The following is a 22524-nucleotide window of genomic DNA, read 5'->3' as shown; positions in this document are numbered from 1 at the left end:
GTTATTGTGATACATTTTTGTAATGTATTTATCATCCCTAATCGTAATATATGGTGCTGAATTCTACCACCATACCACCAACTAAATGGTGACGTCACAAATGTCGTGCGAGGCGTTTTCGCGCGAGTTTTAAACTAGCTATAATAAAATGCAATTATTTATGTTAAATCTTATGAGTATAGCTGAAATATTGTGTTTTCGGAACCAATACAAGTGTACCGACAATAATTAAAGGGATTTCAAAATTTGTCATCAGGCCTATTGTAATCAAATAACGTTCGAGTAGGGAGTAGGGGTACTTATCGTATTGTAGACTATTACGTTAGCAGATTTACTATATTTTTTTTATAAATAATACCGAACCTTCTTTAGTGAGTAATTCAACAAATTGGCGGGCCTAATTAGAATATTTCAGCCGCAATATCCAAGATTGAGGTTTCTGCTGGTATGTTTAGATTCCGATGGTTCACAATCACCAAACCCTATTCTCTTCTAGATTCGGCCAAAGACGTCTCGACAGATACTTGGAATTTTCATTAGGGGAAAGTGAGGCCGCAAGAACGCGACCTAATTTAGGCTCATATGGAATTGATTTTGTGGAAGCGAAACATTCTCAGAAAATTGTTGAGGATTTTGTATGAGCGATGATAGCCACGATAAATCGGGTTTAACCGAAATAAAGTGTAGAAAATGTTATTAACAATGATATTTAAGGAAAAGCAGAAATATTATGTGTAGGTTACACATACATACATTACATTCACTTCTTGTATAATAAATTTAATAAACTTACCTTACTTATACAGTGTTATATGTGTATTAGTTTATCTTTTGTATAAGGAGTCGTTTTTAACAATTTTTATGTAGGTTTATTTTATAGGAGTATTTTATTTGCCTATAATATTTGACTCTTGGTTAAATTTCTAAGTAGGTACGGTTATTTACAAATAAAGTGTATAGCTGTATTGGTAATTAAAGTTGTTTATTTAAACTTTATTGCATAAAAGAAAAACCTCACACAGATAGTTAGTAAAATCGGACCACAGGTCTCGGAGTAATCGTGAATGCCACAACCGAATACAGAACCTCCACCTTCTGGTAAAGGAAGTCGGTTAAAAATGCGGAATTCGTTAATGTCATAATACGAGTCTGTGTTTGAATTTCGAATTTGCAAACGTACGATAAACGCATAGACTAGGAATCCTCTAGACGGATTTTAGAGCAATTATTTCATGAAACCGATGCTGCCAAAAATACGGGGGTGCGGGGGACGAGGTGAGCGAGGTCCCGTGCCGTGATTGGTCCGTTCAAAGACACGGACGTCACACAAAGACACTTTCGACCAGGGGGCCGATTTTTGAATTTCGACCGTTGGATTTCGTGTATTTCGTTCAATAATATCTCCTCTACTAGGCATTCAAATTCTACTAATAGAATTGAAATCGAGTGGTCAATACCACTCTATTCCCAATTTCTATCGCTCGTATTTCTAAAATTAGCATTTCTCCGTATTCCACAGATTTTCGAGTGACAAAATCGAGCGATCGAAATTCAAAAACCGCCCCCCAGGGCTCGGAAACCGTTTTATTTTTCAAACCGGTTTCGTTCATTCACCCGGGAACGAAAATGATTTCGTTTCCGTTTGCGGTTACCGGTTGAAGAACTATTCTATTGAGATACTGATTTATGCCAAATTCGTTCGCGTTTCGTTTTTGTGGAACGAAATTAACCGGTTAATTTGAAAATATCGAAGCGAGATAGAACGAGTAAGTATTGCTATCTCTTTCACGTATGACAACGAGTTTAACCTAGAGTCTCCGAAAGCCAAGAGTAACCGGTATCATATCGTTCCTTGCGAACCATACAATTCAGTTCCCTGTTCTTACCGGTTAGGAGAGCGAACGTATTTTTTTAGTTCGCGTCCTTCAATTAACCGGTTTTTTAATAAACGAAATAATATAACGGTTTGGGAACGATATTAACAGGTATTTCAATACCGATTCCGAGCCCTGCTTTGGACTCGAAAATGGAGTAAAACTACCGTATTTGTGGCAGAGGGGGTAGAGCTACTATGCTCAGTCTGGAGGATGTCTTGTCTGTGGATAAACGATTGTACGACAGATCGCTACCGCGATAAACTGTTGCTCGACAGATTGGTTTTGAGATGAACGTTTGTTCCAAAGATTAGAATCGCGATAAACGGTTGCTCGACAAATCGGTTACGCGACAAGCTGTTGCTCGACAGAATTCTTGTACAACACATCTCTAGTGCGACAAATTATAGATCGACCGATCTAATTTGCGACAAATGGTTGTACAACACAACTGTTGTGCGACAAACTAAAGATCGAATGTTTTTACAAGATTGCCTGTCGCAGACGTCGCAGTATACCTTGTGTTGTACAAACGAGCATGTCACAAAATCGATCAGTACCTAATAGCAAAGACATATGTAACTTCGTATAAGATGAATAAAGTCTAAGAAAAAAACGTGCCTCGGAAATCAAGCAAAAGTCATTCTCGGATAGATGGCGCACACACCTTTGGCCTATGATCGGCTAGATGGCGTTGACGACACCGTTTTATATGTAATAATTTTAACACATAGGTATCAGTGAATGAACATGGGTCAAAATGATATAAAAATAATATAATCATTTATCCATATATATATACATTTTTTCGATAGTTTTATACGTTTTCATTTTGAGTTTTAGTCGTGTGTCGATAGATGGCAGTAAATTTACTGTGACTACAAAATTTACTATGACAGGACCCCTCTATACTATCTATTCTCTTTGCTAATAGTTATACTAAAGTTGATTTCTATTTAGCGATTTATGCAATTCATATTGGCTTATAAAACCATGGATGTCATTATATATTTATAAACATCGATTGATTCGCAAATAAACTGCCTACTGTATTTAAAATAAATTGTTTTACACCATGCATGAAATAAAGCACCAGATAATTATTAGAAAAACACAGATAGGAGTTATTTTTAAACACAAGTTCTATTTAATAAATCGGATAGAAATATAAAAAGTAGGTGAGTTGACCGTGACGTCACGATGTAATGTTTCATATAAATTCCATATTAGCAAATCGTTTTGAGAGTTCTAAAAAAGTAACTGATTTGACTAGTAGGAAAATACCGTATTTAGTATTGTCACTACGACGGTGGAACACACGACATAAATATAATTAGGTACACACATCTATTCATGCATTCATAAACTGCTAAAACCATAACCCTTTCCGTAGTCGCTTAAAATTATCTAGCGAATAGATGTACGTAGAAGTATGTACAGTCAGCAGCAAAAATTGCTAAGCGGACCAGGTTTCAAAATGATCTTGTCGCAAATTTATTGTTAAGAGAATAAGAGCGTGTCAAGGTAATTGTGAACACCTCGGCCGCCTAGCAACTTATGCTGCTGACTGTACGACACGTGTCGTGCACTCTTAATGCTGGAGTACGTTAGTTAGGAGTCTCATTAAAACGAACTCTCCTCAATGTAAATCCTAGCTATAAACGCTAGGGACGTTAAGAGGAAAGGGGACGGCTGCTTTTCCATACAAACGTAGTTTTCATTTTCCTCTCTGGATGACTGATATCATGGAAAATATTTTTGAATAATTTAAAGTAAGTATATTAACCATAGCCCTCTCCGTTTGGCTTTTTTTTTTTGAAAAAATTAGAAGTGATAAACAGATTCACACATTTTTAAACGCTCCTAACTTTTATAATAATCAAAATAAAATAAAAAAATCAAATATAGGGGCATAGCTGTGGTTGATATACAACCACATTGTGTCAAAATACTCGTATTTTCAATAATGTTAATATCGAGAGAGGAAAATGAGGAGTACGTTTGAATGAAACGGCAATTTCACACGGGTCCTCCACTGTCGTCTTAAAAGTAGATTAGATTGATTGTAGGGGTCAAAACACAAAATTTCGTCGAGGGAGGTGCGTCGAATCAGGAACGCAGCGATAGATTCTAACATTAAATCTTGAGTCTAAAACTAAATCACCTATTTGATTATAATAGTAGTTAAATGTTGCTTTATTATATTCAGCTTAAATAAGAATGTCTTATAATATTTATTTATTTATTTATGTTTCATACATGAAAGTGCCACTGTCTAATAGTCCATCGGATTTTTAAAGTTATATATACCTTCAATATCAAGTACGGACAGCAACTGCCCCTACTGGTTATAAATGAATAGCTTGGAATTCTGTAGCATAGACGAGAGAAAGGAAGTGATATTTCCCTAGAGGCGGTATCTATCTTGCAATCAACACATTAAGCTTGCGATGCCCTGTTTAAACTCAGACATCGATACACCTATCACATATGAGCGTGTGTGCGGTTAAGTACCTCAAATGTTTACCTTTCTTCAGGAAAAAAGTACAGTCAGTAAAAGTAGCTTTATAACTACCAGGTTTATTAGTTATTTATAAAAGAAAAGTGGTGAAGTGCGAGTTGGAAATTCGTGTTTATACCTATAATAAATACTTGCCTAAGCAGGAGGCCGGTACAACTAACAAATTAATCTCAATTTTCACCTCAGCTTGACACAACTCAACTCAACTGTGAATCTTGCTGGCACTAGTTAATATGTTGTTGCGAGCGTGACGCACTACGAGTAATAACTAAGATAATTCCCATCTACCAAGAACTACGAACAGGGCTGGGGCAGCTGCTGAGGCGGCTGAAAGCAAAAAGTTTGTTAAATATCAAGGACACGGCCCCCAATACCACTTTGTGGCATTTGGGGTCGAGACACTGGGGCCGTGGGGTCCAAGCGCACATCTTCTCTGCAAATAACTATGCAAAAAGCTCGTCGATTTTACCGGCAACCAGAGAGCTGGCAGCTTTCTCTCGCAGCGCATTAGCATTGCCATTCAGCGAGGGAATACTGCGAGCATCTTTGGCGCAATGCCGCTGGGGCCTTGTTTAGACGTATTTTAATTTAGATTAGTTTAGTTTTTAATTTTAGGTATTAATTTTATTATAAAGTAGTTTTATATAAGTATGTCAGATTGTTTGTTTGGTGGCCAATAAATTGTAGTATAATTACAGAAAAAAAAGATACTTAATATGAATAACAATTGATGTTTTTTTGTTAAACTAATATAAATTTGAATCATAGCAAAAATGTCATGAGGGCGAGATGCATGATAGTACCGGTGAAGAGAGCTTTGTTGCAAATAGATGAGACAGCCTGCAGCAGTTTAAATGAAATATGCCTTTTAAACCACTGTGCTATATTTGTCCTTGTATTTATTTTGTCGGCACTGTGCTGTAATTAATAAGTAAAGAGGGGTTAATAATACTTAGAGGGGCCCGGCGGAACGGGATCCCTCCGTGTAAAAGCACTTCGGAGATAATTTAGTTATTTCTTACCGTCTTATTGGAATTCAATTATGTTCACTTTGTACTTACCTACTTATTTATAATTGCTAGACAGTAATTAGAAATGAACTATTAAAGCCGAACATTGCATTACAAATCTTTACGGACTGACGCAAAAGTGAATTTATACTTATACTTTTATTCGTATATAACCAACAAATCTTAAGTTATATTGACTGTACCTACCTATAACTATATTCATACTAAGGTACTGATAGAGATGTTTAACTGAGTGCTTCTTAGTCTCTAAAAAATAGTGGTTTTCCAAAACAAACTTAAGATGAGGACTTGCACTCTGACCTGATAAAAGGAGAGTCCAGATCTGACTTCCTATTGTCAGGTTCCTAAATCAAGAAGCGCTCTAGTTAGGCGACAACATTCCCATCTTTACCACTTAGATGGTTGGCAGTCCTCAACTGTGCGTTTCTCGAGAAACTTCCTGACTTGCACAGCTAAAAGCACAGTTAAGCAGCTTGCAGAGCAAGTGACGCCGCAACAGAAGACTGCGTCACGAAAATGATTTTTTAGTTTTTAAGATTTTTATTATTGTATATATATGTTAGTTTGTAAGGTATGTATCTATGGGCCTTAGTAGCCTGAAAATAAATGATTTTCATTTCATTCATTCATTTAAACTATGGAATGATCTGTCGCCTACGGTATTTCCGGACCGATACGACCTTCAAAACTTCAAGAAAAGAGCCGGCAACGCACTTCCAGAACCTCTCTGGTATTGCAGGTATCAGTGGGCAGCGGTAATCGCTTACCATTTGGCGATTTGTCTGCTCGTTTGCCTTTTATATCATAAAAAAGGACGCCTTAGTCAAAGGGTAAGTAAACGTACTTAAAGTATATTATTCGCAATCCAAACTATGCAGCACTATGTAGCGATTACGACGAATATTTTTATACGAAGAAAAATATAACAAATCGGTTCTCACACAGTGGTGCCACACGTCAGACGAGTTTCCTAAAAAATTCAAGCTTTATTATGTTGGAAAAAATACTCATCTTTACAATTACCATTTTATCAAAGTTTTCCCTTAAGTTCGTTTCGCTAGGACACGGCAGCCAACGCACTAATCAGTCGTCAGAAATGTAAGGCTACATAGCTATCTATAACGAAAGAAAGCGTTTAGCGACAAAGCGGGTTACACAGGATACCTCATCCAAATAAATAGTATTAAATTTATGGAATTTGTTCTTTATAGACATGGGGCTGACTTCAGAGAGCTTACAAAAACTGCATTCAAAAATTATACTTCTACTTTCATACGCGGCCGGGAATCAAATTTGTCAAAATCCGCTAAAAGTTCGATTTTCATTGTTTGGCGGAAGCCTATTAGTTAAAGCTTGCAGGAAAAATTTTTATATGAATATCTACGAATATAATAACGAACGAAAAAAGGGTGTTTTATATGTGTATAGTTTTAGTTTCCTATCTCTTACGAGGTCTGTTTTATATCTTAGATACCTACTAAAAAACAGTATGATTACCAAAACCAGATCTACAAACCAAAACCGGTAGAGTCCGGCTAGCCAAAAATTGTTGACAGATATTTCGTTGTTGTATCACCAATTGTCTATGATTAAAAAAAAGTCAGTTGTCAATTATGTCATTCATTCAAATTGTTTGCGGTTTATAAGGGGTTTATTTTAAATAATATGAATAATGTCTATACTGAGTGAGGTTCGCAAACTATTATTTAAGCTCGTAAATAATTACGACAATGTGCGAAGTCGACGTATAGCGTTGTATAACGGAAAACAAAAGCAATGTTTACAACTCCTAAACAAATGTAAACAATTTAGGAGGTTGGTGCTCTAGAAATATTTTGATACTTAGCATTTAGCATATTTGGCATAGTATTTATGTTTTTTTTTGGTGATGGATTAATATTACGGTATTATCGAGCTATGTCTTATTTACACTACATTTCATTTTTCGCCTTGTTACAATGGTATATGGTGAGAAAGTGTTAACATTGTTTATCGTTGACTGTACTTTACATAGTGGTAGAAATTATGTGAGCTGACTTTGAGTGCACGTCAATGTATTTAACTTACTTACATCCTTAGGTACCTTACGTGTGCACAGTTAATCAAAAATATGTTCTAGTATCAAAACTATAATTCCTACTACACAAAGTGTGACCAGCCCAAGATTTTTTGGTTTTCCCGCCAAACATTTGTGTAATAGTAGATTGGGCAATCGAACTGTCATTTGCGTCTGGGGTAGAAAAACTGAATTTAGATTTGATTTTCCCTCCCTGCCACATTTTGGTTTAAACTCCATGTATACTTTAATCTTTCCGGGTTAGCACAGTAGGCAAGTACAAGTATATAGTGTGATTGTGGTTACGCCCTAAGTCCTGCTTGTTTGAGGACAGCTCTACGTACAACAGACATAGTAGATATCAAAGGAATGTGTAGAGGTCGTCGCCGATTCAAGGACTTCTGTGCGTGTCTTGTTGGTATACTAATTACCTATACATATACTCGTATTCGTATATATATATTTTTACAATGCAAGCCAACAGCGTTTCTATTTCCCATATCAACTAAAAAAAGTAAGTTCAACTCGGTACTCATAGTGCTTATTTGTGTGTGAACTTTACAATATTCGTTTATTCTCCAATTCTATTCTACATCAACAACTATTATTTAAATACTTACATACAACAATATGCGGGCGCATAATGGACGCGGTCATCGAAATTATACCGACATGATAGCACCAAGGGCACTTTTGGACGCCGCTCAAGAATCCTAACGATTTATCTAATGAACTGTAAAAAAAAAGGTAATGAAAACTCCGAATGAGTAGGAACCAAAATTTTATCTCCCCGCCAGGCTGTCGCGCGTAATTATGACGCAATATCCCCGGAAAACGGGATGGGGTCGCGGATGCGGGATTGTGGGATCGTTTTATGAATTTAAACGCAACGAAATGATTAGATATCTTCGCGTTGGCAGCTCTTCCCGCTGCTTACGGTGATATTAATAAGCCGACCCTCTCGGCGCTAACCAACTCTTTTTTGTTTTCTTACTTACCTACATACATAGACCAGGTATAATAGAGATTCTTGTGTTAAATATTAAGTATCTAGTAAGCTAACTCTACCTTCATATATATTTATTATATTGTATTGAAATCACTATGCATTTTTATTTCTTCATTTTATTTTTCAGTTGTAGGTTTACTGCCGAAATAATATTAATGAAACAAATTGATTTCATTCATTGAACGTACCGTAGGTACGCGCTGAACCGAACCGCGGCTGCATCCTACAATTTGCATTTAAGGGATAAAAGTATACTAGCTGTTAAAGGTATACATACCTACATCTACATTGTAACGACGTATGCACGTATCTTGACTAGCTTGACCCTTCTGTTACTACTCGCGCAATAAAGATTAACCCGGGGTAATAAAAGTTATGTACGATACAAATGTAGCTTGCCGCGTAGTAGTTTTACTTTTATGAAGGAAATCATCAGTCTAAGAGACGATGGCAAGTTTTGTGGTGACTGCATCTACTCATGTTTAACTTTTTGGAGTGTGTGTAGTGTAGATTCCTGTGCCTATACCTACTGAACGCCGCACCGTGCCTCGCTCGTTTCGCAGTAAATGATCTTGCTGTACATGCAGTAAACGTTTTTATAACCAATTATTCAAGTGTCGACTCTCGTTGAAAGGTCTGCTTATGACATGGCTCGGCTTCGCTCCTTTAACTGCTCTTTTGATATTGCATACGATATTTTACTCGTACGTTCTTGCGGAAGCTGTAATCTGGTTTTAAATTATTTATTTACATTTTGATTTTTTTAACCCACGGTTATGAAAAACATTGATACTAATTAATTGAAAGCCAAAAAATAAACTTTCCTCATGTATTTATGTGTTAAAAAAAGGTACCCGGAAATAAAATTAAGATTAGTTTTTTAGTCTTCTATTCCAAAATCTGAGTTTAAGATCAAAGCTAGTTATTAATTTGTTTAGTATTTGTACAGTTACTGTGTAATACCTCTGTATATATCTAGTATGTAAATTAAACTAGTGGGAAAAAAATACGTACGATAAACTAAAGAGTCTTCTCGCATTATGGCGTCTGCTAATGAACCAAAACATAAACAAGTGTTACATTGGCACGTTATCATGAAAAGCGGCTTTAGGATTTGCCGGTCGGTCGGGATGATGAAAGCGCGATGTGTATTTGTGTATGAAGGCAAAGACAGAGATTCTATGCGATTGTATGCAATTCTATCCAAATATATGATTTCAAGGATTTCACGTACTACCACATGTATAATCTCGGTGCTCTTATATACGCTGAAGCTCGACGATCTAAGGACACACACGTGAATAGGATAACTGTTAAAGTCAATACCCAGAATACGGTATACAGCATAGAGCATAACATTTCCAATCACAATGATAATTAGACGACTGAATACGAACAACAAACTGCCGTTTCACTGACGCAGTTCGTATAAAGGTATTATGGTCAGGTAAGGCTTAGGTACAAGGAAGGGTACCCAACTGTCTGACTCCGATTTGATTTATTTTGATATATGTTATAGAGTAGTCTAAAATAACGGACACGTATTTTATTTTAGCTGCCCAAACTCAACCTGTTAGGAGAAAATGGCCTTCAAAGTACTGAAAATTGACCAAATCTTCTAATTTCTGAGAAGAGACTTGTTCAAAAAAATTGATAATTAATTACTGGTTTCGTTATATGTTGGAGAACATGAATAAAGAATGGGGACGTGTTTTGTCATTTCACCACAAACTCATTTTATATATAAAAATATATTTATTATATTTATTTATTATACTTTTTTTTTATAAAATGAGTTGTGGTGAAATGACAAAACACGTCCCCATTTTTTATTCATGTTCTCCAACATACAACGAAACCAGTAATTAATTATCAATTTTTTTGAACAAGTCTCTTCTCAGAAATTAGGTTTGGTAAATTTTCAGTACTTTGAAGGCCATTTTCTCCTAACAGGTTGAGTTTGGGCAGCTAAAAAAAAATACGTGTCCTTTATTTTAGACTACTCTATAACATATATCAAAATAAATCAAATCGGAGTCGGACAGTTGGCCTTGGCCTTGGCGGCATGAGTCCCAAAACCCAAAAACCTTTTACTAAAAAATCATCGCGCAACTTCTTTACCAACCACATTACAATGTACCTACATCTACACCATTACAATTCACACCAACCAGTTTAAAGGGATGGTTATCTCATTGTCTTCTTGAACAAGAGGCTTCTAAATTATTTAATACTTTAAACATTTCGCTGCATCGGTCAGCCGAAATATGTGAGCATGTGCATTTGAATTCTCTTTGACTAATGATTTTGTACAATGTTACAGAGGATTTACATTAATTACACCGCGACCCTTACATGCCACCCAAAAGTGGTTGAGATTCATCAATTTGAATATTTGACAAACATCGGGTAGCCTGCAATTCACAATTATTTGACGCATTGTACCTCTGCCTGAAATATTGCTCGACGGCGTCCGAGGTATGGTAAATATGCCACATAATCAATTAGATAAACTTTATGGGTGTGGAATTAGATATATCTCGGACGGCTCTAACGATTTCGATGAAATTTGCTATATGGGGGTTTTCGGGGGCGAAAAATCGATCTAGCTAGGTCTTATCTCTAGCAAAACGTGCATTTTTGAGTTTTCATGTTTTCCGAGCAAAGCTCGGTTTCCCAGGTAAGTAGGTACCTACTTTTCATTAAAAAACAACAAACTATCAGTATCATACACCAATTTCTTGCCATGTCCAGAAAATATCAAGTACATTGGAGTGGATCGAGAGGCGGCACTGTTCTGCAGAGGACAGAATTGGAAGATGTGCGCGAAACAAACGAAGGCACGTAAACTTTTTCCGGGTCATTAATTTCCTCTCCACTCATTTATCGTGTGCTCATGTCGCAGTCACGAATCTTACTAACGTTTCGTTCTTTCTTCTAAGTTCCGAAGCACAAATTATCTTTACTGTACTAGTTTATAAATCAGAATCATTTCCTGAAACGGTAATTCGTTATTTTCACCATATTACAATATCGCCGTACAATATAAGTACAATACAAATATTCTTTATGGCTTATTATTAACCGGGCAACTAAAATATTAAACAGGAACTTTCATTGGGCATATAATAATATAATTTGGCTGTGCATTAATATTTTAGCGCCAAAAAAAATATATTAGCCTCAAATATAAGCATCATATTATTAAAAAAACTAGCAGCAAAATCAAGCCACCCAAAAAAATGATAGGGAACTTAAAGTGATAGGTTGGCGACTAAAATTAATAAATTGGCAACTAATATTGTAAAGCGATCATAAAATTTAGTTGTCATCTAGTTGTTCACACCTAAGTAATCAACTATAGTCATAACTGAGCATGTCGTTTCAGCTAGGGAGTATTTTAACACGGAAGCAGTTAAATTGAATGAATATTGGTCACTTTTTACACAAAACACCTCAAATTAATTTACCAATACATAATGGTCAGTACTTATAGTCGAAATTTCTAATCATGAAACGCCTAATGGCCATTACACCATTAGATGTTTAAATTTTTAATTACTAATTTCAATAGTTACCACTATGTTCTGCTAGAGTCAACAGATAGGTGCGACGACGAGCAAAGCGAGGAGGAGCGTGTTAGGTTGACCGTGTAATGACCAAACAAAGTATTTTAAAAGAACTTCATTTTTGAATTAATAGATAGCCGTTTTCTTTTTAAAATGTGCTTCATAAATGGTCTCCAATATAATAATTCAGTTGCCAAATAAATACTTGGTACCTGCCTAAAAATAATCAAAAGCTGTAACGGCATTAAAATACAACTCATATTGATATATTTTAAGGCTCCGTTTTTGTTGCCAAACTATTAATTTTAGTACTCATTTCTATTTTTTTAAACTACCCAAATTCGATTAATTAGTTGACCGGTTAAATACGTGCCATTCTTTATTGCTCTCCAATATGAAAAATAACATGACATACAAATTAAGCATAACTTAAACTATGGTAGATAACAGGCGGTCTTATCGCTAAAGAGCGATCTCTTCCAGACAACCTTAGGGTAGTGGAGACAAGGCAAAAAACAAACAAGTAATACGTGTTGCAAGTGTAGGTACATGTGTACGTGTTTTACGTATACAAACATGGATACTTATTGTCGTGGCTGTAGTCGGATAAAAAACCGAAATTCGTACCATAATATTATGTTTATCTTCCTTAGTTTATTAGCAATTTAGTTTTAAAAAATACATGACATGCAGGTTTTTACCTAAGGTATACAGGGCGATCAATCCAAATGGGTCAGTATGGAGAAGTCAGAAACTATGAGAGATAGCGAAATCTGTTCTTAGGAACCATGGCTTCGATTTTAGATTTAATAATAATGGCATTCAATTTTTTTTTAAATCTATCATACATAACCGGGATTCGAACCTGGTCAATATTGTTGTTGTTTGTTTGTATGGCAACTTTTAAACGATGCGTGATAGGTGGGGGGTGCTCGACCAAATATCATAGAGGGCCCCGAGACAAAACAAACTACATTAAAAAAAATTCAAAATGGCCGACCTTTTTTTATTTTTTCAAGTTGGTCCGAGCGCGCTGAGATTTGGCATGCGGCGAGCCTGGTGACCCAAGATTACCATGTCAAAAAAATTTTTTGGAAAAATCCAAAATGGCGGCGGACACGGGCAAAGTCAACTTTCCAAGTAGGTTAAGCGAGCCCGAAGGGCGAGCTTCAGGCCGGGAGACCGAAGGCCGACCCCGGCGGAAGGCCGAACGCGGAGCCTCCACCCGGACTCCCAAAACACGAGGCCGAAGGCCGAGCTGCGTGAATGCGGTGCTTCCAAGCGTTCTACCAAGTCAACTGTCGTGATGAGCGTAGCCGGCGGGCCGAATGCCCGACGGCGAAGCATCGAGGCTTGCGAAGGCCGAAGGCCGAGCTCCGCGTAGGGCCGAAGGCCCGAAGCGTCACACGAGAGGGGGAAGTTGGAGCTTAAACACGACCCAACACTTTTCCTATTGGGAGTCGGGGTGGAGGCTCCGGGCCTCGGCCCTCCGACGGGGTCGGACTTCGGCCTCCCGGCCTGAAGCTCGCCCTTCGGGCTCGCTTAACCTACTTGGAAATTTGACTTTGTCCGTGTCCGCCGCCATTTTGGATTTATTCCAAAAAAATTTTTTTACATGGTAATTTTGGGCCCCCAGGCTCGCCGCATGCCAAATCTCAGCGCGCTCGGACCAACTTGAAAAAATAAAAATAAAAAGTCGGCCATTTTGAATTTTTTTTAATGTAGTTTGTTTTGTCTCGGGGCCCTCTATGATATTTGGTCGAGCACCCCCCACCTATCACGCATCGTTTAAAAGTTCCCATACAAACAAATACTACACGCCATTACATAAAGAATATTGACCAGGTTCTAAACCCGGTTATGTATGATAGATTTAAAAAAAAATTGAATGCCATTATTATTAAATCTAAAATCGACGCCATGGTTCCTAAGAACAGATTTCGCTATCTCTTATAGTTTCTGACTTCCCCATACTGACCCATTTGGATTGATCACCCTGTATAGTACCTATGCGTACAAATCCGTAACACACACCCTGTTTTTCTAACAACTAACAAGAAACATTAATGATGGTAATAGGAAACCGAACACTGGGTGATCCATTTGTGTTCGATATCAACATGGGAATAACAAGGCTCTGCAAATCGGAAATATTGTCTGAATATTCGGAGCCATATATTCGAAGTCAGGATCCCCGTAGGCGCAATAGGTGATCGGAAATAGACGTGATCCAGTTTCCATTATGAAAATACGCCTCACATTAATTAATCTATACCTATCATTTGTGCCACAAACTGATTAGATACAATGGGATTCATGCATGAAACATATTTAATAATGCTTGTTCAACAAACACGGGGTCAACAACACGATATTAATGCCGAAATGAGCTCCGCAATTTTTGTAACATTTTTGTAATGATATTCGAGTTTAAAACGTTAAATTTTAAGATATTTCTTTCTTGCCCAAATGTATATCCAACACTTATTACATAAGCATAATTATATGTTATAAAGAGAAAAATGTAAAGCAACTAGGTATAGTATGAATTATCTCAGGTGAATTTTTCGGGCTCGGCCCCTAATCCGTTAAACAAAAGCCTTTGTTTCTTTCAAGAGCGGTCTTCAGCACGTGCCGAAGTAACCAATGCCGTTTAAAAAGCATCTATCGTGATAGTATTAAGGTTCAAATTCATGTGACAGTTCATTCAGAGTATTTCAGAGAACAATCAGGGTGGTCTTGGTTTTGGAGATAACAAAACGTGTTATCTCCGAATGGACCGTTTCATGAATTTGAACCATATAATTAGAATGGTAAGTGGTTTGGTTTTTAAACGGGCTTGTTCCCGTTACTTATGTCGGGGCTATTAGCAGTAAGCAGTGTAACCACTGCATAAAGCAAACAATACCTTTTGTTTAACAGATTAGGGCCCGAGCCCGAAAAAATCACCTGAGTTAATTCATTCTATATATAATTAAATACCTTTTAACGGTGTAAATAACGAAAAACTTATTATTCATGATTCTTTTTATACATTTTGACGCACCCGTTTCAGAAACATTTGAAATTTATGTATTGTTAATAGTCGATTGTCATCTTTCAAAAAATTCATGCACGCACGAGTAATTATGATATTTACGATAATACAGCAGAATTACAAAACAAAGATTAGAATATACTTTTTGTCTGTTTGTCTGTGTTATTTCAACAATTCAGTTTTGTCTAATTTGCCCAAAAGATGATCTGAATGCCTTGAGGCATTCTCTACCAGTCAACCTTAAGGCAAAGCAGAACAGATAAAATTTTAATTAATATAAAATAGCAGTTAAAATGTTCGAAATGAACAGGACAGGTTTATACGGAAAATAGTTGATCGGCTCAGGTATAACGGACACGCATTATCCCAGAGAAAATCAGTAATTAACTTTATGGACACGGGAGCTATTTTTATCTTCGACATTTAAAAGGTAAAACGCAGCGGTATAAATTGGGTTTTTAGGGTAGTAAAATAACCGTATGAAAACTCATTTGTTTGTTGCGTTAAAATAATAAACTATCACACTTGGATAAAAAATCGAAAACCCTAAACAAAGACATTCATTCAGTAAGCATTCAGTCAACGAATCCTCTACACAAATGTATCCCTTTCGGATATCATTTTTATTGTTTATGGTTACTAATTGAATTAATTTTGAATGGAATTACTAATTGTTTGTAATTGACAATTGTTAACTACGTTTTAGTAAAGACAGTAGGTAGCGTAAAACTAATAAATAACATTTTTATAGTTAGACAAAGTTAAGAAAATGTTTCGCTGAATAAAAGCATGCAACCTAAATATATTACTGCAGCGGTTTATCGGAAACCGACACCAGATATTGCGTGCAATATATTTTTATTATTTACGAAAAGCACTATGTATGTGTACCTCAGTGGAGTCAGGTCTTTTCTGTCTCGGATCTTTTGACAGGCATCGGCAAGCCGCGGTTTGGCAACTAAGTACCTCGTGGGAAAATGCCTTTGTTTCCAACATTGTACATACTATTTTCTCAGAACATGCCCAGATTTTTTGGTTGTTTATACCCCAATATATCTGTACAGGTTTTTAATGTTTTAGTACGGACATTTTTATTTTTATTCGCGTGTTGCACCTGAAAACGGAAAATATAAATATTCTTAATCTTATATCTTATAGTCTGTCAAGCCATTCCCGTCAGCAGAAAAACGCGACAAATTTAAAAAATGTAGGCGCGAAGGGTCATCATATCCTATAGAAAATTTGATTTGGTTCTTTTTTTTACATTTTCCTCTGCCCAAGTCTAAACACACAGGTAATTTAATAGACCTAGAAACTGTAAATATATAAAACACAAATCGTTGGATCAGGCCTTACTTTGAAGTACACCAATTTATCCAAATAGCAAAGCAACATTGTTTTGGGGGAAAACACAAAAATAGTAGCTAATATAAAATAAAAACTTAAGACTTACAAATAGTTGCAAATAAATATTAAATAATGGCAATAAAACATAATTAATTACCTACAAAAAGAGGTAATAAAGAGGTTTAATTAATATAAGACACGCTATGGCGATAATAAAGCAGTGCAATTACAACACCTTTTTTAGATAACAGTACTAGATGATGCTTGCTCGCACTCGGTTGTAACTGATAAGACGAAAAAGAAGTGCCCGTAAAGTTTGTTGAGGTATAGTAAATAAATAAACGTTCAGTGCACGGCGCAGATCGCAGGTTACTTTTGAGGAACTTTCTTGATTTTTCAATATCAATGAATACTTTCTCGGATAATATTCAAACCGAAATCGAAAACCGAGAAAAGTAATACTCATAATGATATCGGCCAAAGGCCTAGTTAAATATTGAGCGTAAATTTAATTTAAAATAATGTACCTACATATGTATAATAGGTATAAAACAGTCCAGAGAAAACCAATCAAAGTATTTTTTAAAAGCCTTCATCCAAAAAGAAAAATGGTAAAAAGCTTTGTAACCTGAAGTTAATGTCATTTAATTTGTCATTTTGAAGTTTATTAAAAATAAACAGAAATAATCGTTAATTTAAATTATATAAAAATTATGTTTAAATATCAGTTCGAAAATTTGTGAAACGGTAATATAAAGACCCAAATTTAAGTAAAATTAAAACTTACCTATGGGTACTTTTTCCCCTTTATCTTTATCTCTCACTTGACCGCTCATGACGGAGTTAAAGTACAAGATAACTAGCACCAAAAGTACAATTTGGATCATTCGGAACATTATTCTGAAGGGCATCATGTTGGCGCTATCACATCGCCGCGGTAGTTTGAATCTCGCGGCAAGTCGCGGGGGCGAGCGAAGGGCGCGCGGGCGCGAGCGAGCTCGCGGGCCGTCCAAGAGTGACTGGCTGGAGCCCTCGCCCGCCCTTCGCCAGCCGCCGTTCGCGACCGCCCTACCTTCTTCTCTTTCCTACACGATACGCACGACTTGTTTTATTACTTTTATTTTTCTTTAATAATCTTGCTTAATGGTCTATTCCTTTGCTCGATGGAACTTCTTAAATTTCCTTTTCGAACATTAATCGTACCCGCAAACGGTTCTCTCGATGTTCTGCGATGTTTGTCTTGCATGGGGTACACGGATCACTTGTATTAGCGGTAGTCCGTGTGTGCGATCATAAGTTTTAAATTATTATACGCGAAATTATTATACCGTTTTGCGGTCGTTATTAATAATACTACACGTTAAGAATCTAGTTATTATACTTAGACTGTATTATATTTATACAACAAAATACAAGTGGATAAAAACAAAATAAAATACTTGAAATGAAAAAACTTACCTACAAATAAAAAAATGTCTTTCATCTCAAAGTAGGTAGAGCGCCCAAAAGGCTGGACGCATTGCCCCGGTGGATAGCAATGCTAATCCGCTGAGCAAGATATTGACCAGCCCTCTGGTCACCCGTAGCCTCTATACCTAAAGCGTTATTGCTAACTCCTTGTTATTTAGTAAAATTGGCAAGAAAGTGAGTAAATTAAAAAAGACAGATATTGTTAATATTGGAAAACCAAGCAGACGACACTTTTTACGTCACTGGGTTGTAATCAAAATTTTAATCTAACATGTTGTAGCGCGCTTATCGTTAAAAATATTCCATACTTAAAAAGTCGTTAAAGCAAACCGTTATGTGAATATTTTTAATAAAACACGCCACGCGTCTCCTTAAGCGATGCACCCACTCACCAGAATTATCACGCTTTTCCGGGAGTTCGTAGCTTGCCAAATATCTACTCATAAATTATTGTTGTTTGACGCATTACGGCAGAATCTATTGCATGCTGTTATTTATGCTCTTTATGTTAACATGCTCCTTTAAATACCATTACTGGTCCATAGTATTATGAAGGGATTTGTAATTGAAGACGTGGTGTACCCAAGCTAGTTTTAGTAATTTTAGTTAGATTTTCTATCTAAGGAATATGGAAACGTGTTATTGTAAGCACATGGCACATAGTTATATTCTGTATCTTTAGGAACTTAAATAAAAGTAAACAAATAATTTGATCATTTTCGGGTAGTTATAAAATTTATTGATTAACCAACCAAATACAAAACCACCTGGATCGTCACTGAACGACCTGACTTTAACCTTCATTATTTGATCATGTAATGTTTTCATGTACCCACAACTGGCTTAGAAGCCATTTGAGGGTAGAATTTGTTTACTCTTTTTTAAATACCTAAAGATACAGACTACAGGTAGGTAATTTTTTTAACGGACGGTTACATGATTACATATAACTTGCTTGATGACAAAAGTAATATACCAATCTGAAAGTAACGTTATATTTTAAAGTCCTTGATTGTGTGTGTTTTGAGCCTTATTCAAAGTAGAAACTTTGAAATTGAAATTATCACAGCGCTAAAGTTAGAAGGTTGTCTGACCCTGCCTGTATTACACTCGCTATGTCTATATCAATAACTGTACTTGACCGACGGCTTTTGCTAGGGATCACGGTCTGTCCAATGTCAGAAAGTACTGTTATTTATGAGAGGAATATGTTTCATGCCTATACCTAAGTAACTGTAAGATCTCTATACCTATCTTCAAAGAATGATAGTTAATGTTAGTTAGTCTGGGGGCCCGATTCGGATTTTGAAATAGACATATATTAGACATCTTTTAGACATCACCAAGATACGATAACGATATGTTTAAGATCTAACCTGTCAAATTTGACATTTGCGCGATTCTGGAGATACTGTTGAACGATTTCCCCAGGATATGACTTAGAGATCCAATTCACATCTAGTAGATATCTTACTCTATCTAACGTAAAAGTGACATTGGTTGCCCGAATTGCACTGCAAAAGAGAACTAGTTGATATCTAAACTATAACGTATCTAGAATGGATCTAGTACGTGTCGTCTCTTGTGAATATCTTGAAGTTGGAATACGGCAGTGGGACTAGTCAAAAAATCGATCAAAGTGCCAAAACGGAACAATTCATTAACAATTTGAGTTTCAAGAACTACCCTACCTATTGATATCACAAACAATCGCGTTGTACCAACTCTCTTCTTAGCATAGCGCTTTTTCCGTTGCACTTAAAATTAACTGGGAATCCGGTTGGCTACCTAATTCCTAATGGCCTAGTGGGTAGTAACCCTGCCTACGAAGCCAATGGTCCTGGGTTCTAAACCCAGTAAGAGCATTTATTTGTGTGATGAACACAAATATTAGTTCCTAACTTTCCTAAGTCATGGTTGTATTCTATGTATATAAGTATGTATTTATTATCTATATAAGTATGTATATCGTCGCCTAGTACCCATAGTAAATACAAGCTTTGCTTAGTTTGGGGCTAGGTTGATCTGTGTAAGATGTCCTCTAATATTTATTTATTTATTTATTTTTACAATATCCTTCGTACGCAACGACGACTGCGAACAACATATTGCGAGTAGCCAGATTTTACAACAGAAAAAATATCGCTGGCTTGGTAAAGGAATTCGCTTTTGAAGTATAAGATAGAAATAAATACATATGCGTTTCCAGTTCCTGTTCCATATTTCAAATAAGGTCTGTCTATTCACTCTGTTCAATGAAGCTAGGACTACGATATATAAAATAATATACCGTATATGTTACAATATGACTGCGAATACTCGTAGATAAAAACGAGTATTCCCAGTAAAAAAATGTTTACCAAAAGGCCTGTGTAAAAACTAGTTTTTTTTTTTTCGCAAAGTGCTTTGATGAAAAGTAGGTAGGTACCAGTACTTAAAGTTATGACTAACCTAGACAAAAAGCTTATTCAAACTAATAAATATAACTTTATCAAATTAATAAATATAAAATCAAATTAAGTTAACATTATCAAATACAAAAAAGTCGGTTATGGCGCCATACGCAACAGAACTCGATCCCGAAACTGCGTTGCACTGTACCCTAGCAATTCGCACTCGGTTTACTCATTGCAATATCCACGCTTGGCGCTGCACAGTGACACTATTAATCTCATTGTGAATCTGTGAACAGCGCATCGGTTTGTAAACAAGATGCCGCGGGCTTCGCCACACTTTGCATGTCGCCATAAAAAAGCGTGGAAGCAACGTTCAGGGGCCTTACCATGATATCCTTATTGCGATTCTGTTTAGGACCTAAACTGAATCGCAAAAAGGATATCATGGTAAGGCCCTAGGCCTTTTATAAACGACACACGGGGCTCGATGCACATAACTAGGTATGTATTAAGGATGACTCACTGTAGACCGGGCCGTGCCCGGGCCGGGGCGTCCGACATGTCATTTTCTATGACGGCTTGATCGGTGATCACGTGGTGCTTTCCAATTTAAACAAAGCGTCGGAAGCTTCGGCCCAGCCCTGGCCCGGTCTAGCGTGAGTCAACCTTTATACGGGAATCGTCAGTCGACGTTTCCCTTGAAAGAGGTAGCTCTAGAGATGTAAATAAAATAATACAATTCCCTCGCGAATTCAAATGAAAACTTTGTATTTAAGACGAAACAGGAGCTGAGTTTTAAATATTTTAGGTAAATATACCCGTCTCGCTAACGGAAGCGGCACCTAAAAGTAGTGCGATAAGGACAAGGCGAAAAACCCTGCGTAAAAATCTCATAAATCGAGGTTTCGTACTCCTCTGTTTCCTCCTCCAAAACTTAACCAATCGTAACCAAATTTGGAAATCTAAATGATTATAAAATTATCTGTGTCGGACCGTTTTGCTTTTTTGGCTAATTGATATCAGTTTTGAATACCACGCCTCTCATTGCGGCATAGTCAATTAGGCCATTTTGGCCATTTTTGAAGGGCTCTAGGGCCTTAAAAAACAAAAATATCAAAAAAAGCAAAACGGTCCGACACAGATATTGACAATATTAATCTGTGTTGAAAAAATCATTGCTCTAGCTTCAAAAACCACGGAGGAAAACGAGGAGTACGTTTGTATGGAGAAATGACCACTCCCGTTGGCTCTTAATAACTACAAATGGAGCTATAAATAACTTTAGAACTAAATGATATGTTTCCAGGGAAATCAAAGGTTATACCGATCGAACGCAACCTATAAATAGCTTGTATTCAATAATAGTAACTTCGATATACCTTTTTTTATTTTTGCCATTGAATTATTATTACTAACGTATAACCGGCACACTGAATCAGTATTTTGCGCCATGAGTTGATGTTGTTTTGACAACAAACCATAGAAGCGAAGCGTAAAGGATGACTCACGCTAGACCGGGCCGGGGCCGGGCTGGAGCTTCCGGAGCTTCGTTTTCTATGGAAAGCACCACGTGATCACCGATAAGCTGTCATAGAAAATGACACGTCGGACGCCTCGGCCCAGGCGCGGCCCGGTCTAGCGTGAACTCCACGCGTAAGCGCCACGAATAAGCGTTATAAATGAACTTCCCTACAATTAGATACTACAGGGCAAACGTGCAAATTATAATGCATATGTAATAGCACTGCAGTCACTGCTGGCTACCGGTCATTTTGTCGAGATTACTGTTCATGTACAATCCGATGGTGAATGCACACCAATTAAATATTCCCTGGCGCCTACAGTACATATGTAGTTCGCCAAGTTAACTCCGTAGTGGACAGGATATTAAAATTGACGCCGTAACTCCGTGTCTGTTTCTCTGTATCAGCTAGATTTTTTTTACTACCATACTTATCATCGTCAAATGGGAATAGGAACTTAATAAATTAATCCTTAGAAAATAGTGAAACTAGGGGATGATTTGCGCACCTTCTTAGTTTTATGCAACATTTTTTTACAGAAAACACAGAACAAAGAAATGACTGAATGAAAATGCTCAAAGCAAAAGATTCATGTTTTTATTCGACAAAGACCAGTAATTAGGATCCCGTAGAGGGCTACGGCGTAGCTCGTAGTTGGCTCTACGCCGTTCTTGTAGCACTCTGCTAGTAA

At 36.7% G+C, this 22524-nt stretch overlaps 1 protein-coding gene across 1 annotated transcript in view; it reads right to left on the bottom strand.

Annotated features, from left to right (window-relative positions):
- Nucleotides 1-17550, bottom strand: part of LOC134803929 (glutamate receptor 1-like) — a 158755-nt gene extending 141205 nt beyond the window's left edge. The window contains exon 1 of the mRNA XM_063776749.1: nt 17232-17550. Coding sequence (XP_063632819.1) covers nt 17232-17358 — 127 coding nt within the window. The 5' untranslated portion in view covers nt 17359-17550. The remainder of the gene's footprint in view (nt 1-17231) is intronic.
- Nucleotides 17551-22524: the final 4974 nt, after the last annotated feature.

The sequence above is a fragment of the Cydia splendana genome, chromosome Z (assembly GCF_910591565.1).
Source record: "Cydia splendana chromosome Z, ilCydSple1.2, whole genome shotgun sequence".
Taxonomy (NCBI): domain Eukaryota; kingdom Metazoa; phylum Arthropoda; class Insecta; order Lepidoptera; family Tortricidae; genus Cydia; species Cydia splendana.
The sequence above is the reverse complement of the archived record's forward strand: the minus strand, read 5'-3'. Positions and strand labels throughout refer to the sequence as shown.